This window comes from Poecilia formosa, unplaced genomic scaffold (genome assembly GCF_000485575.1).
Source record: "Poecilia formosa unplaced genomic scaffold, Poecilia_formosa-5.1.2 Scaffold3, whole genome shotgun sequence".
Taxonomy (NCBI): Eukaryota; Metazoa; Chordata; class Actinopteri; order Cyprinodontiformes; family Poeciliidae; genus Poecilia; species Poecilia formosa.
The window spans coordinates 6,820,368-6,837,434 of record NW_006799942.1 but is presented as its reverse complement, the minus strand read 5'-3'; the positions used below and the strand labels follow the sequence as shown (position 1 = coordinate 6,837,434).

General features: G+C 40.3%; 1 protein-coding gene across 1 annotated transcript; it reads left to right on the top strand.

Annotated features, from left to right (window-relative positions):
- Window positions 1-6,244: 6,244 nt before the first annotated feature.
- Window positions 6,245-15,193, top strand: LOC103142254 (neuronal migration protein doublecortin-like). Its single transcript, XM_016674425.1, has 4 exons — window positions 6,245-6,434; window positions 9,489-9,578; window positions 11,640-11,737; window positions 11,977-15,193. Exons 1-4 carry the CDS (start codon window positions 6,260-6,262, stop codon window positions 12,031-12,033), a joined length of 420 nt encoding a protein of 139 aa, XP_016529911.1. The 5' UTR covers window positions 6,245-6,259; the 3' UTR covers window positions 12,034-15,193.
- Window positions 15,194-17,067: the final 1,874 nt, after the last annotated feature.

The following is a 17,067-nucleotide window of genomic DNA, read 5'->3' as shown; positions in this document are numbered from 1 at the left end:
AAAAATCTGCTCCTCCTGCAGCTAAAGGCCACCTATTAAATTGGAGGGAGCCATTTTATATTTATTTCTCATCAATGAATGCATCTGGAGTGGTACGAAAATGGGAACAACGTGAAAGAAAGTGGGGAAACAAAATGCTCCAGTAGATTTAAACTCTAATCATTTCAAACCAGGTTTAGAAGTTGAGCTTTTTGGTAAGAAAAAACAGAATTTGAGAAGTGTCATGTAAGCACAAACTCTGTCAGACAATAAAGGATTTGCAAAATTTCAGTGTTGATTAGATTGGTGCAAAAAATTTTTTTTTTTAGTAGCTGCAGATTCTTTCGGGGCTTTTAGTGTCTTAAATGCATCCATTAACAGACGAGAAAAGCCATCTTTCCCTCCCGTTATCAGGGCTCTTGCAGTCTGCCTGCCTCTCACTGTGCTGTGGAAGCGGTTGTCATGGCAATGAGCTTCCCCGTGATGGATTCAGCTTGTGACAATGGCTGTGATACGCTGAGTGGGCTCTTTACATAGTCTTACCTGCCCTGCCCCCCTTAATCTGTCAGGAGCCCGCTACCTCCACGTCTTACTCACTCGCCCACCCACGAACGAACGGAGGCGACGTGGAAAGAGACGGGTGTGGTTCCCCCCCGCTGGAGTCCTGAAGCTTTCCCCACGCAGGCCTGTCCAGCAGCTCTGATTTCCTCCATGAACATCAACAAGTGAGCATGACCTGGAGCGAAGAGGAGGAAGCTCGATTTAATAAAGCTGAGGCCACATCAGTCAGCCAAATGGCTGCTTCCCTGGGGCTGGGGCGGGGTGGCCTGTAACCAGCATCGGGCACCAGCTGTGCACCATGACTGTGCAGATAACCCGCCTCCCTGTAAGTGGCTCATCTGTGCTCCAAATGCATCTGGAACAAACCTACTGAAATGCTGTGCTGCTGCTTGGGGGTCAAGTAGAGGTCAGAGATCTGGTCCAGATTAATCTCATCAGCGGTTTCCATCAAAAGATGCCAATCAGAATGTGTTCAGTTGTCCCCTACTTTGATTTTGATAAACTGGATTGACAAAAGAGCTGGTGCTGTCTGTAAAGTCCTGAAAATGACAAAAGATGTCTGGAAGAATATTCAACTCTGCATGTTTTGTTTTGTTTTTGTTTATGCCCAGGTAATGGATTAAAAATAAGGTCCATCTCCTTCACACTCCTTTTATCGCTTCTTCAAACATAAGTTGGTTATGCCAAGATGGCAAAACGGACAATTATTTATCACTTTTCTGATTCACCTTGGATTTTCATGAAATGAAAATGACAAAAGAAGCATCCGTATAAAATGCTGCCATTCGCTGTTCGATGTGGGTTTTATGGAGGCACAACTGGAAGGAAGCAACTCTTCAAAGTCCCGAGGAGGAAGTTGCTCTTGTTGGATGAGACCAAAACGGAGCATGGTATCCCGAACACGCCATCCGTATGGTGAAACATGGTGATGCGATTGCCTTTTCTTCATCCAACAAAGGTACTGGGGTTTGAAGGTACTTGGTCCAGCCTGACGGCAACCCGATGCATCCAGTCAGAGCTACAATGGAGGAACGGTGCAGACCAGGGTTTCTCTAATCTGATGTCCTCTAGGTGTGTCACTGGTCCAACACACCTGGATCAAATGGCTGAATTACATCCTCAGTTTATTCAGGGTCTCCTGATTCCTGATCATTCCCTGATCATTTGAGTCAAGGCTGTCATTACAGTCAAATGTTGTTTCATGGGGAATCAAAGCCTCCATTTTGTTTTTCTTGTATATGTAAAAGGGAAAAAAAGAAATAATTTTCTTTCCTATTTAAAACAATGTTCTACTTTCGGCCCATCATATAAAATCCTTTTGCTGCAGTTTGTAACCGTGATGTGACATTTGAGGAACTGTAAGGAGCAGCGTGTTTGTAATTTATTTGATTTATAGTCCATCCTGTGTGGTTTGAAACCAGACAAGTGTAAAATCAATTAGATAAACTGTGCTGGTTAACAATTTGCTGACTCATTGGGGCATTAGGGGGAAGTCCATCACTCAGATGTTAAATGGCTGCATGGAGATCAATTGATATGGCTGGAGATGAGATCTAATCATCTCAGTATTTTGTTTGGGGTGTGCGTCCTAAAAGGATGATCAGAAGTATTAATCAGCTGTTGGAAGCAAAAGTGCCATTAAAGTCACAGGTTTCCACATTAGATGTCTTATTGATGCCATTTATTCATGTGCAACAAACAAAAATGCACTTATTCTTCCTGCATGTCGTTTGAAATGGCAACAAATCTTTAATTCGCTCAGGATCAGTTTCATCATCTCGGCAACCTTTAGCCGAATAAAGGTTGAATAATTCAGTAACGGTAGGCGGATCGCTGCGCGTCTGATGGAGGGGCTGCTGGTTTTCATTGGGTCATGTGGTTCTGACAGCTGGTGAGGCTCAGATTAAGGATGGGCTCGGTGAGACGGAGGGTGGAGGGCACCCAGAGTCTGGACAGAGCCAGGAAAAAATTAAATCCCAAACCCCCTGCCTTAGACAAACACACCGGTGGGGTTAACGGATATGTTGACACTAATGTGTGCATCGTCTGTGTAACCTACTGGTGGATATGGTTGACAATATTCATCTTAAGAGAGGACGCTTCTTAAATTAGACCAACATTTTCCACATGGTATTTCCTGTCACATGTCGGGTTCTGGCAATTTCTCCCAATCATATTCAAAACAGGTTTAACTATACTTGCAAATTATAGTTAAAAATAACCTGCATTTCTTGAATGTTGCATGGACTAGAGTAGTGTCTTCTTCTAATTTAACTTACGGGAGCACTTTATTTGAAGAGGTGTGCATAAGACTGGCATGACTGTCATAAACATGACATTACACTGTCATGAACATGAAGGAGTCTTTAAGAATGTCTGACTGTCATTTGGTAAATAATGACTCTAGTAATGCAAAGTTGCATTAAAAGTGTAATTTACTTCACGACAACAGTCATAAACATTCATAGACTCCTTATTGTTTATGACGGTCTCGTGTCAGTCTTGCGCTCCCCTTCAAATAAAGTGTTTGCTCAGAATTGACTTTAAAAAATGTATTTCTCCTGCTATGATTTAATGTGGGACAGTTTACTGAAGTGATGCACCTTGTTGTAAAATATCTTAATCATATTACAAGTAGACGAAACTCTAAAGATTATAAACTGCAGCAGCCAACATAGTCTCTCTTTACCATGAAGTTTACTGGAATAGTGAAGGGGGGAAAATGTTTCTTTGGAAAATTCATGACTAGAGCCAAAAATCAAACCCCTTTAACACACGAGTTCATCTATGGTCTGACCTACAGTCACAATATTTTAACCTCAACTGGAAGTATGACAGCATCTGAAACTATAGATTTGATACTTGATTAGCAGAAAACGATCGCTGGTTGGTTGGATGACTGGATGGTTTCTTGTAGCCTTTAATTTATGTATTTGGCTAAAACCCTGTGATATGAAAGGCTCTGTGACTGTAATCTGTTTTGTTTCTGTTGGAGCTATAATGCAGGTAATTTGTAAACGTTTTGGCATTGAGGTTCCTTTCTGCAACGTTTCAAACATTGAACAAAAACTCATTTTGAAGCTGCAATTACAGTTTGGAAAGTTGGTTTATGAACAACCCTGATTTTAAAAAAAAGTGCCGGCGTTGCAATGGAAATTATTTGTACAATTGGTTTCTACAAACTTTATTTCTTTCTAACTTCCTGCTAAGACGTCTGAACGTCGGTTCCTGGGTTTTGGTTCCAACGTATGAACCAAATTCAAGGCGGGATGTTTATGCTGAAGATTAAACGGATTGGTGAACAACTTAAACTTCGTTTGAGTGGAGATTTAGTTAATGAAGACGGTGCATGTTTGGATTAGATCTCGATCCTTTTAATCAGCTCTATTGTTAAAACTATTAAAACGAGCTGCTGTCTGCCGTCCGGCCCGTTTCCTTCTCCTCCCCTTCGCCCCTGGGAGGGGGAGAGCTCTTCTTCATGCCTCCATTTTAGGACGACCAGGTGTTTCTGTTGCCACACGATGCTAACCCCATCGCTGGTAACCTGCATCTAATCTCCTTACACTGAAATCACTGGATAACACTAATGTGTTGCCTGTGATTTGGGGTTGGCAGAAAACCCAATTATCGTTTGATCCCTGGAGTCAAAGCAGCGTCTCGGTCTCCCAGCGTGGATCTGTATCCGGGGAGTTTATTGTGGGGGTGAGGAGTTTTTTTTTTTGTACAGCTGTTAAATGCCACGCCAACAAGTCACCACCGCCACCACACACTTTTAGCTTGTCTTGCAGGACTGAGATTCAACATGGCAGCTGGTGGGGTGGAGTGCTCTCAAATTATCTGTAGCTCATAGTTTAGGTCCGCATCACAAAGGGAAACCATCTCGACTGGGCCTGGCATCCACTCAGACTCGTAGCCGTGATTCAGTTACATTATCGCTGCTCAATATGTCTTTATCTCGTAAGTTGGTATTTCAACAGGTATTGAATATCGACAGAGTTGCTCCAGTGAGAATAAAGCAGCTTTTCGATTGAATGGCTCCAACAGGCATGTTGGGCTGTATAATGGAGAGTGGAGGAGAAGGTGTGGCCCACAGACATCTGTCCACTAAGGAGGCCATATTGTTTCAGCAGCTGCTGATTGAATAGACCCAGGGGAAGGAAGCAGAGGCATTTAAACATTATAGAAAAGGTGAAGCCTTATCAGCTTTGTTTGTTTTTTTTGTGTGTGTTTTGTGTTCATGTTTTGTTACATGAACAGATTGCGGCTAACGGCATGAAATACAATGAGAACTGAAGCTTCTGCTCACAGGTTTTTACTTGAATATTTTCACATGGATGGACACTTTTTGTATTTTTACAATTTAAATTTATTGCAACATAATTAAATCCCACAATATAAAATCTATATTTTTCATAAAAATAAGATTTTGTGATGAAATGTTCTTAGATAAATGTAAACAAACATTTTGGGATTAATTATTTCAAATTTTATGACTGATAATTTATTGTACATGTTGATGTTGGACGTATAAATTTAAATATTTTATTGATACTACTGTTGGGGCTCTACTGATCAAGTTTTCAGCATCATCCGAGGAATAAGACGAGTTCTCCACCTCTGTTATGTTTAGCAATTCAATTCCAATTCATTTTAACAGAGGAATGGGCTCTGGATATTATATAATGAGAACAAATTTGCATGTTTTGACCAAACATTTATTTTTGCTTCATAAATTGTTTTCTATCAAAATCTTTTTCAAACTATATTTCCAGAAAGGAATTTTTCCAAATGTTTTACAAAGTTTTTTTTTGCTTTTTTCCCCTCAAGGCAAAGTTTCACAGTTCACATTTATGAATCTCGAGTTTAGCAGCATATTCTGTTTGAAAATGTTTGCAAATTTAAATGTAATCCTGAACATGCACTGTTAAAAGTTGCTGAAGGAATATCTTTAACTCTATTAAATGCGTAATTATGAATATTTGAGTTGACTCGAAGCTGGAGCTCATTTAGCCAGATGGATGCAGTCGTCTGCTTTGTGATTATTGCCGATTGTTTCAAAAGGCAGTATGGATGTTGACTTAAAATATATCCAATAAAAACTCTGATTTTTGGGATTATCATTATGGTATTGTGAGAAATTGACATGTATTGTGGTGTTTAGGTTTGTCAATGCGTCTTTTGTTTCGTTTTTCTTTTTGATGGTTTCCAAGACGCCCATCTAATGTCTTATCTTGTTCCTGATTTCATTCCACTTGAGCTATCCAAAGCCTTCATGAGCCACGTTTCTATCAGCATTTTTTAACATGAATTTTGAAGTGTTGCATTTGAAAGGTTGACGGAAACGGCAAAATTCAAAATAACCTAAAAAAAAAGGCAAAACAAAAAAAAAAAGGATTTTAACACACTTGCGTAGTTTTTGGCTTTTCTGACGGAGTTAATGCAGTAAAAGGGAGATGAAAACGCATTTGCTGAATAAATTTGATGTAGGAAACTCTTTCATACTTTGACGGTTCTGTTCTAGAGGCACAAAACTTGGAGAAATTTATAAGTCTAAACCTTTCAACCCGGAGGGGACGACTCTCCATTTTTCTGATCTGTGATCTGTACTAGTTGCAACCTTTGCATCTTGTTTATCAAAGCCATTTGTAGCATTAACGTCTGAAATTATCCCGCTCTGTAGCGGGATAATTGTTTCCATCTACTGGTTAGAAACCAGTAGATGGAAACAAACCTAATTTGCATTTATTTTCCTCATTTCTTGTTTCTCAACTACCGTTTCCTCCCTTCAAAGGTTACCTGCCTTCAAGACTTCTTTGGTGATGATGATGTCTTCATTGCATGTGGACCAGAGAAATTTCGCTACGCACAGGACGACTTCTCGCTGGATGAGAACGGTGAGCCTTAGTCCAACAGGGATGTCGTTTATAATGCACTTTATTACCAACGTTATTCACTTGACACACCATAACATATGGATTTTGTGTGCCATGACAGACATAATCCATAAAGTTTAATATTAACTCACTCTTTGAAGCTGAAAAAAATCTCCAACTCTTCTAGGAATGTTTCCCACAAGGTTTGAGTATGCTAACGGAAATCTTTTATTATTCTTGATAACAAGTCCCATAGGGTGCTGCAATAATCTATATTATCGTTTTAAGACTTTTTAAGGAATATCAATTGCATAATAAATCAAGAACACGTTCTCAAACATCAATAAACTTTAAATTCAAATGAACATTTAACCCTGGAACTGAAAGATATTTTAAATATCCCAGATACTTAAAACAAAACAGCAGAAATTACAAAATGAATTATGAAGTCTCTGTGAACAAAATTGACGCACAAGACTGAAGACTTTTGTCGTCCAGTTTTTTGGTAGCTAAAGGGAAAACAATAAATCATGCAAATGGAAATGATTGAATTTCTTAATTTTTAATGCAATTAATTGATCGCTTATTGCAACTGGCCTAATCGTGTCACATCACCAGTCCTGAATTTGATAAACTGCTGTTAGCAAACCATTTTCTGCCCGTCTACAGCTTGGATGTATTATCTGAAAATTTGAATTCAATCATTTCGGTGATTGATTGAATACTTTTGGCGGTATAGACCAGGTTCAGACGGTTGCATCAATCTTTTTCTCTCCCAACAGAAATAAATTCGGCGTTGGCATGAAGTAAACAACAATCGATGCAGTAAATCGAGTTGGGGAAGATATCAAACGCGCTCAGAAGTATATTGGTCAGCTCAGTGAGGTTTATAAGCTAATGCCTTGGTCAGCGTGGTCGCTGATATTCAAAGCTAGGTGAGCGAAAAATGAGGGATACTGACGAAGAGGCAGAGAAAGATGGAGCTGAAGCAGAGCTTTATCAGCAGCGAGCAGCTTGGAGGGAAGCGGGCAGAAGTCAGAGAGCAATTAATCTGTCCAGTGACGGGTTTAGGCCAGCTGATCTGTCGGTGCTGATACCGCTGTGAAGTCGAGGAGAGGAAAAGGTAAAGCCAGTCGTCTTGCTGAGTGTCTCGCCTCCCTGCAGACCTGAAAGACCTATTTTTAAAGTCCCTGTTCTACATAAACTCCCCTCCTGGAAACATGCGGTCTCTTCCTCCGAACACAGTGGTGCTGCAGAGCTGACTTCTTGTTATGTTTTCCTCCATCCCTTCGCTTTGCCATGGAGATTCCAGTAATGATCTGTGTCCTTAATGTTCTACAAACTCCCCCGTGGACCCGAGCTAGATTGTTTCATTTAGTCTCTAACCTTAGGCCAATGCTGCAGAAAATGAATGAGGGTCTGCAGCATGCCGACATCACCGAGTCGGCCTCAGAGGAGCCAGGCGGGATGGGGGGGGGGTTGTCTGCTGTGTATCACGTGGACATTAAGTCTGCAGACATCATAAATCTTCCACACGAAGACAAATGAAAATGCTTACATTCTCTGCATTAAAGGAGTCTAGGTTCTTGTCTGAGAAAAACCTGGAATGATTTGTTTTTTTTTTTTTTTTGTTTTCTGACTTTTTAATGTCAAAAATAAACCCACACCTCACATTTAGTGGGGTAGAGCAGAACGTATTTGCACCCCGTTCACTTTTGTACCTCACAAACTAATTAAAAGTTGATTCTTACAAAAAGAAAATCCATGCAGATTAGCTCATAAGTGAAAACGTGTTTCCATCTTCATTTGGTTTACATTTACATTTCTGATTGTAAATCAAAAGTGCAACAGGCAGATGTGTGTCCATTTGTTGTTCACAGTTGAACTCGGGTGAATCCCATCAATGAAACGTTCAGTTGATTGCGTGTAATTTAGAATGAAACGAAGCACTCCACTCTGTATTGGCGCAGAAACCAAAAGTTCTCAGCTCTGAAGAAGATCAAGCAGTTTTCTTCACTATTCAAACACATTGTTTAAAAGAAACATTAAACATTAAATGCAAACGTAATTTCAAATTTAATTTTCTTCAAATCTAATCTTCGTGATCAGTGACCAGCTCATCGGTACCTCAGTCTTTGATTAAAAGCTGCTTTTAACAAGCATGTTTAGAACCATCAGTTTTAGCATATTTTAGATTCCCATGTAGTTTTTTGAGTCGATGAGCAGAAGCTGAATTTTACCTCCACTTGTTCAGTTCTGGTCCAGTGATCCGAGAGGTCAAGGTTCAAACTTAATCAACTCAAATATATTTTGATGCAATATAAGAAATTTAAATTCAAAATAGTTTTCAAACAAACCTTTCATAATGGAGTGAACAATGAAACCAAAATACAAACTTTGTGACCTTAACTCCAAACGCCATCATTACTGTGAAGCATAGTGGTGGCAGTGCCATGATGTGGGGATGTTTTTCTATGACAAGATTTAAAATCTATTTGAGTAATTTTGTAACAAAAAAGTGAGGCAGTGCGAATAATTTCTGGTGGAGCCGTTTATGCAGCTGCAGCATTTGCAGAACCAGGAATGTGATCCGACTCTGGGCTATTTTGGGAGACAGACTGCCAGTCTGAAGTACTGTCAAAGGAGCGCTGGTGACACACTTGCCAAACAATAGCGCACCAGTTTTTACGTCTGTATCCAGCAGCGTGTGAAGGTGAAGAGAAAGAAGACGGATATGGTGCGATCCCAGGAGATGGAGGGAGGACAGAACGTATAATTAGCATCAGAAGAGGGAAGGAGCGCAGAGGAGGGGGAGGGAAGGAGGAGAGGAGAGAGACTGACGGTATAAACAGAATGGAAGATGCTCTGAGGGAGGAGCAGGAATGTCTGCAGCCTGTCTGCTCTGATTATTACACTGACCCAGAATACCAAAATTTACAAAAAAAAAAATCCTGGAATGTATTCTGTTTTTTACATATCTGAGGGACGACGCTACGATCCGACACCCTGACCAATCTTCAACCTCAGTCATTCAGTTTTTATTAGTTTTGATTTTCCTTTTCATCTGTCCCGTAGAATGCCGGCTGATGAAGGGGGCCAAGGCCCAGCGCGGTTCCGTAAAGAGTCCCGGTCCGATCAAGCGCTGCAAATCTCCTGCTGACTCCAGTGAGTAACCGCCACCCGACGCCGCCTTTCCTGACCGCGCCCCGCAATGAGCGCAGTCGAAGATCGGCAGGAAAACAATGAGGCAGCCTGCGGTGTTGTAAATGAACTAACATAACAACATGTGACAGCAGAGGGATTTAACTGACCTCTGACCTTATTCCAAGAGGCGTGGTGAGCATGTCAGATCAATAATGTATGCGGGAAAGGTGGCTTGCATCCAATGAGCAAATATCCGAGATGATTGGGTTTTAATGCATTTGTTGTGCTTGAAGATAAGTCTTCCTTTATCTGCAGGAAGGGAATCGGGCTCGACTGATGGATTAAACTACAGGATCAAAAAATCTGCTCCTTTATCTTGGATCGCAGGACTGGATTTAAAAAAAAACGTCCAGTTTAAATCCAGCCTTTGCTTATAAGTAATAATCTAGGATTTAGTATAATTGTGTTTAACATGCTCCTATTGAATAAGAGAGGGAAAAAGCATGAATAAATCAAGAAAAGTAAACAAAGACAACATGAACAGCTGTCAGCTGTTTGTTGGACAGACGGGTTAATATTTAATAGTGTCCACTGAAACCCCGGGCGACTGGCTTATTAATTGTTTATTAGCATTTATTGTGAAAAAGGGCCTTGATAAAACAGGATTGTGCATCTGTCTGAAGACATCAACATCTTTCTGTTGGGATAAATAAATAAAAAGTACAGCAGTGGTCAGAACTGAACGTACGCGTTATATTTATGATTCAAAATTTGCCCGATTTATATAGACTTTTTTTATATAGACTAACAATTTGGAACAGATTTTTTATTTATTTATTTATTTTTTTGGAATGACTAAGAAAATTTTTGCTAAATGTTCAGAAATTATCTTGAAAACTGGAGGAGCCCTTTTTTTTTTTTCTTTTTTTTTGACTCAGACATGGCTTGTCTCCTTTACCCATTCTTAAACCAGTTTCATGTTTAACTTCACAGTCCTGTTGGAAGACCAATCCCTGTCCTAGAGCCAACATCTGGTTCAAAGTTATGGATTTGAAGGTTGTCATCCTTTATCATCCCAACCATTTTATGGAGTATATTGACAACTATATAGAGATTCTCCTCGTCATTCTCTGTTTTTAATGACTGTAAAACCTTCACACATGGATAATTTGGGTAGATCTGGACGGCTTGGAAAGCTGATTGTGAAGCTTTAGCCTCACTGAATCCTCGGTTGTTCTTGAACCGTTTCTTGCTATCTCAGGGTAAAAATTTAGTTCGGAAACGACAAAAAAATGATCCCAAACGCACATCAGGCTGGTTTTGTAAAACGTTTTAAGTCTAACATTAGTGATTTGTCATAGAATTTCTCTATGCACATTTAGAAGTGTATGGCTGTGAAACCTCTCCGTTTCAAAATTCTGTGAGCCTTACAAATATTAAAATGTAAAGTCAAACTTTATTTGCCTTTGTGGAGAAAACATTACTGTGTCTCCTCTGCAGGCGACTGTCTGGTCACTCTCTTGGCTTTTTGTCCCGTCTCTGTGGGAGAGCTGCCCATCTCTCGCAAACCAATTTTTAGGTTTTCCGAGGTAGAAGGGCTTTTGGAGCGAGTTTAACTTTTTACTTGCCCACTCTCCGTGTAGCCGAGCGTTTAAATGAAGCCAACGGGGGGGGAAAAAGGAGCTTTATCCACTGTTTGTTTTCAACTCCGTGGCTCAGACTCAAGCTGGCCATCTGCTTCGGCCTTTTCATCTCTTACAGACAAAACTCTTTTAAGGCACTTACAACACACAGCTACATCACCTCACACCACTCTCAGATCCAAACAGAGGTTCCTAGCAACGATTCAGGACACAGACTGCGAGAGTAAAATGTCGCCAAACTAAAGCGGCGGACTCGTCAGGCTCCCGGCGGGCCTTTAGACGAGAGCCAGGGGAGCCTATCGTTCAGCGCTGACTTTTATGGAGAGCAATGAAAAAAAGCGGTTTGGATTGGTCTTGCACGCTATCTAATCCACAGTTCTCTCTTTTTTTTGCCCCCTTCCTGTTTTTTTCTTTCTGTCTGCTCCGTCGGATCCCTCAGCCAATGGGACCGGCTCCAGCAGCCAAATCTCCACCCCGATATCCAAGCATTCCCCCACCTCCACCCCCACCAGTCCGGGCCTGAACAACAAGCAGAAGGTAACGAAACCTTTCCAGTTTTAATCAGACTTTATATGAAAGACCAACACAGAGTGCTGTAGTGCATTTATGTGAAGAGGAAGGGGAATCGCACATTTTTAATGATGAAATGACATTTAAGTTTGTGATTTCTGACAAAATGTGAGACTTTATTTCTTTTTTTGAAGAAGCTCCATCTTTTTATTTGCCGACGTCTCGACGCCGAGCTCACAGGTAACCATGCTGCGCTCTGCTTCCAGGATCTCTACCTGCCCTTATCTCTGGAAGATGAGGACTCTCTGGGCGAATCGATGTAACTTCCTTCCTGCAGCCAGCCTTCGTTTTGGCCTGAAACACAGAAGTTTTACACGTCTGCTGCTTTCCACCTTCACTCACAGTGCCACCAGTCGAAGAGAACCGCTCTTTGTCTCTTTCTCTCTCTCTCCCTCCCTCTCTCTCTCTTTTCTGGGCCTTTGACACCATTTGCTGCTTGAGAATAACAACCGGTTGTTGAACTCAGTCTCGTCGGTTCACTAATGTTCAGACACGATGACCACTTGTTTGCCGTTTTGGATTTTCATCAGAATAAGTTATTTTAGAGATGTCCACCAGGGGTACACATTTTTAAATTTCCACTCAAGCAGCAAATGGGGGAATTTTCAGCCACACGTTGAACGACTTTTTTTTTATCCACTTTACATTTTTGTGACTGTCCTCCTGTCCCTCCGTCCAACTGTTGAAGGTGTGAATGTTACTGGTTCCTTGTCTGAGGAGGAGGGTCTGTTAATGAGGGTCTTTCTAAACCTGCTGTAAATACTGTGTACAGCCATCCGTCCACCATAACCTCTCTGCTCAGTGTCTGTTGCTGTGCTTCCATTTTGTCACTACGATGTTCAACCTTCACTCGACATGTAACAGGGTCACGGGGTCAAAGTAGACGAAAGAAATCAAGTGGTGATGGTTTGGGTTGTTGGGATTAGAGGGATTATCCGTCAGAAATGTTTTAAAGTAAATAAAGTATAATTTCAGAAAGCGGTAAGCACTGAGGCTTCATACAGTGTGCAATAGAAATTTATTGGCATGAATTTTGCCCAGTCGGACCGAACGGGAAGATGTAAAGGCGTCGTCTCCTACATCTCAAAATGTTCATGCTTCATCTGCTTTGACCTTTAGATGGTAGGCTATAAGTGGTTCGTACCCTCCGTGTTTTTCACAAGATGCAGTGCATGATATTGTATGAAACGTTTTTAAAAAGCTGATTTCTTTGTTTTTTTTGAAGGACCTAATGGTACATAAAAACAACCAAAGCAAAATCAAGTAGGCCCAGAATGCAGCTTTTATATCCTGAGCTGATTAATTCCCGTTTAAGCCACTTTATCGCCTCCTTTTTGGTTTGACCGCAACTTCTGGTGATTATTAACAATAAATGGTGTCCGGTAGAAATATTAACACTTGGACTTTTTCCACTTTTTGTCATGTTGCAGCCACAAACTTGAATAATGCGACTTTTGGAACCAATGACAGGTTTTCTGCCCTCCATTAAGTCCATCCATCCCCACAGCCTGATGCTGCCGCTACCATGTTTGATGGTGGTGGTGCCTTCACAGACCCGCTGGGTTAAAACGGATTAAATTACTCATGGTTAGACTCTAGTTTACTAATTGGATCACACTTCGAAGCACCTGATTGCACTGTTTATTTAGTAGCATCACTGTACACGTTCACGCCGCACTTTTAAGATTTTAGTTTGTAAAAATGTTAAATATCGGCTTGAAACTTGCGGTTTATAGTTTCCTTTCGCTTCACAAATATGCGGCGCGACTTTGTCTTGGCCCAACAGAAAGAAAGTTTCAGTTTTGTGGTTGCTGCGTGTCAGAATGCAGGAAAGTTTGAGCATCAGAACCGCTTTCGACTGGCACCAAACCCGGTGGGGGCGGGGGGAATAAATCTCAAAGCCAAAGTGTTGTTTTGACCAAGAACAAACAAAACAGGAGGAAATGTAAAGTTTTGATGGTAGTGAAATACTCTGGAGCGAGCACACATGGAGCTGATGCATGTCGCATTGAAATAATAAATCATCTTCATCTAAGGCAGGTCGTTGCATTACGGCGCTAAAGCAGTAGTGGGATTTTTCCTCTTTTTGCATGGCTCGGCATAGTTCAGGGATCGTGGGAGGGTGGTGAAAATATGTTTGTCTAAATTTCATGTGTGGGCTTAAAAGTTTTATAAAGCTTATTAATTTGTATTAAAGGTACCTGTGTAGGATTCCTCATTTCCTTAGTTTAAACTTGCTCTGAACAAGTTTTCCCACGCTTCTGTGTGCAATTTTGTATCTCCATATTCCTATTTCTGTCGTTGCGACTTCTTACGCCGCGCCCACTCTAAGGTGGAGATGTGAGTTTTACTTGGCAGGGAATCAAGCCTGAGACGTCTCTGAATCGAATGACTGAAGCACAAAAGCAGGGAGCCACTAATTCATTTACGACGACAGATTTTTACCGGCCGGCCTCTCAAAACGCTTAACCACCGATTCTCAATAGTCATAAAATGCTGCACATGTAGCATATTTTCGATTAAGTACTATGCATTTGGATTCAACAGTTGCTGACGTTATTGTCTTTGGTAGAACTTGCCTTTTTATTAAAATAAGAAGTGTGATTAGAAAGGAGCCTAAAGTGAGCTTTTTTTTTAATTTTTATTTATTTTTTTCCATTGTGATGAATCGTCTGTCTGGAAGTCCTGTCTTTAGATGTGACGCTGCGTCCGCCTGCTTGATGATCTTTGGTCAATGTTTTTTCTCGTCAGCCTCAACGCTGAACACAAGCCATCACAATCTGGTGCTGTGAACTCCACCTTTCTCCAGCAGGGAGCGCTGTTACGCCAGCACAACAGCTAAAGTCAGCAGCAGGGGATGCGTCCCTTTGACTCCTATTTTATACCAATAAAAGGAAAAAAAAATAAAAATAAATAAAAATAATTTCCTGTTGCTTCTGTTAAACCTCACCCGCTAATATTCTAGTTTCCTTACAACTTTTTACATCTCAACATATTTAAGCAGAAAATGTTTGTCTCGAATGAAGCGGCTGCCACCATTGAAGATGACTGGTGTGATTTATCACCATGAGTGGTGCCTTTTTTTTTTTCTAGATAAATGTCTTTTGATAAAAACAATAAATGGAACGTAAAAAGGCTTGTTCTTTAGAAGCTATTTGTAATACATTTTTTAAATGTCTTAAACAAAGAGGCCTCCTACCACACTTTGTTTTGTAGAGATACAGGACACTTTGCCATGGTGTAAATACACTTCTTTCCTCTTCTTTCATAATGTATGCCTTTCGGATCAAATTACTTTCTTTCTCTCTCTAAAATTTACACTGTTGTTTTTAGTGGTATTTTGCAATGTTACCGTGGCTTGTTTCAGTGCTTCATTCAATGTATTAACTGGTATCCTTTTGCAAATAAAACATTGGTATTTCATGTCGTGTTTTCTGTCGTTTACCCTATAAACATCTTTTAATTCCATTTTATTAATTAAAATGCTTGAGGTGAATCTGAAGTGGGATGATTACGCTCGGTCTTGGTGTCCAATTGTGTAAATGTTGAGTCTGAATATTTGATTTTAAAGTAAACACTGGTAAGAAATGGGGCTCAAATGTTAAGTACTGCATCTAAAAGGAAAACAATATTTAAATGTTTTTTTTCTTAAGTAATTGTTTAGTGGTTATATGTGATAAATATTGAAATCAAAAATGCAAACTTATTTAAAACAAAAAGTATGCTAGTGGTCAAATCCTGGTGCAAAGGTTTTATATGGGTAACCATTTAAAATGTATTTTTCTTCCTCCACACAAACTTTCAGTGGGAAGTCTCTATAACATGTTTAGCTTTAAATATGTAGTTCTATCATTTTGTCAGATGTTGCAACAGTGAGTCGCCCCCTGCTGGCTCTTTCATAAAAGTTCGGTTTAGGCACAAACCGAACTTTTTAGGCTTGAAAAGATTGAAACTTCTTTCCTCTGACAACATAATCTGCATATTTAAGTTGTGTTCAATTCAAATCACTGCGTTACAAAATTTACTTCCAACGCTTATCAATAAAAATTAAAGATACAAATTTGCAGAAGACCTGGCGAGGTCAATTAAAAGCAAAGTGTTAGCTTGGTTGCTCTGCATTTAGCTCCATTGTGATAATGAAATACAATTCTTCCTTCACCGTGTGACTTTATTTTGTTTTTTCATTCATGTAATCAGTTTAACCTGCCCGTCATGGCAGAATTCAGCCATTCAGGCTCCATTAGCCCCCTCTTGTGGCCAACTGCTGAAGTGGCATCTATTCAGGGGAGGGTGGAGCTCACCTATGGTTGCATTGTCAACTAGTAAATTACAAATCCAGTTGTTTCAGCATTTCTACGAACTTATTAAATATATAAAAAGGTCATTATTGTTAGAAGCAGCTCCAGTGAAAAGTGGGAGTCAAATCTAGTGACACAAAATCTGACCAAAGTGCCAATTTTGTCAAAAAATGTGGAAGAGGGGCTGAGGAGTTTGGCAAGATGGCGACTATTTGCTTATCAGTTTCTGAATCATTTAAAACATTAACGGAGTCAGACTAGCTTGTAAGATAAATTAACAGGATTTAATTTTATGATAAATATATTTTGGCAGAGACCAGGAGTATTTGATTTGTAATTTCAAAACATACAAAAGAGAGAAAAGAACATAAACTACTACATTGACATGCTGTAAAAATATAAGTTAACCTATTCAAGAAATATGTGGTTAGCAAAAGTCAGGTGTAAAAATTAAATTGTTTCGATAGATATATTATAAATTTCAAAATCCCTCTGAGGTCATAGAACAAAGCTGGGCTCCAGCTACTGTTCTAAGCACTTTGGGTTAAACATCCACAGATGGGACTGTCCTATCCAGCGAGTCTCCCACCTGAGATGTGGACCCATGCGGCTCCTCCAGAGTTATTCTTTTCTTCCTACTCCAAAGCAGAAAACACCAGTAAACAACGTTGCAGATTTTGATTTCAGGGGTACGGATACTTTCTGGTCCACTGTGGACCAGAACGGGACTTCTCCGATTGCCTCATCATTGCTGAGTGTGACTATCAGCCTGTCGAGCTGAAAAAACGGTTTCCTTCTTGAGAACCATCTCGTTTTCCCTGAAATGCTCCCTCAGAGTACACTGCCGCCTTTGTTCAGGTCATCTGGTGAATTGTTTTCTCCTGAGGTGTAATCAGCGCTTCCAGCATTCTATCACAGGAAGTACATTCGTCACATCATGCATCGTGAATGCTTTCTTCCTGTCTAAACATAACGATGTCCTCTCTAAAGTCTGCTCGT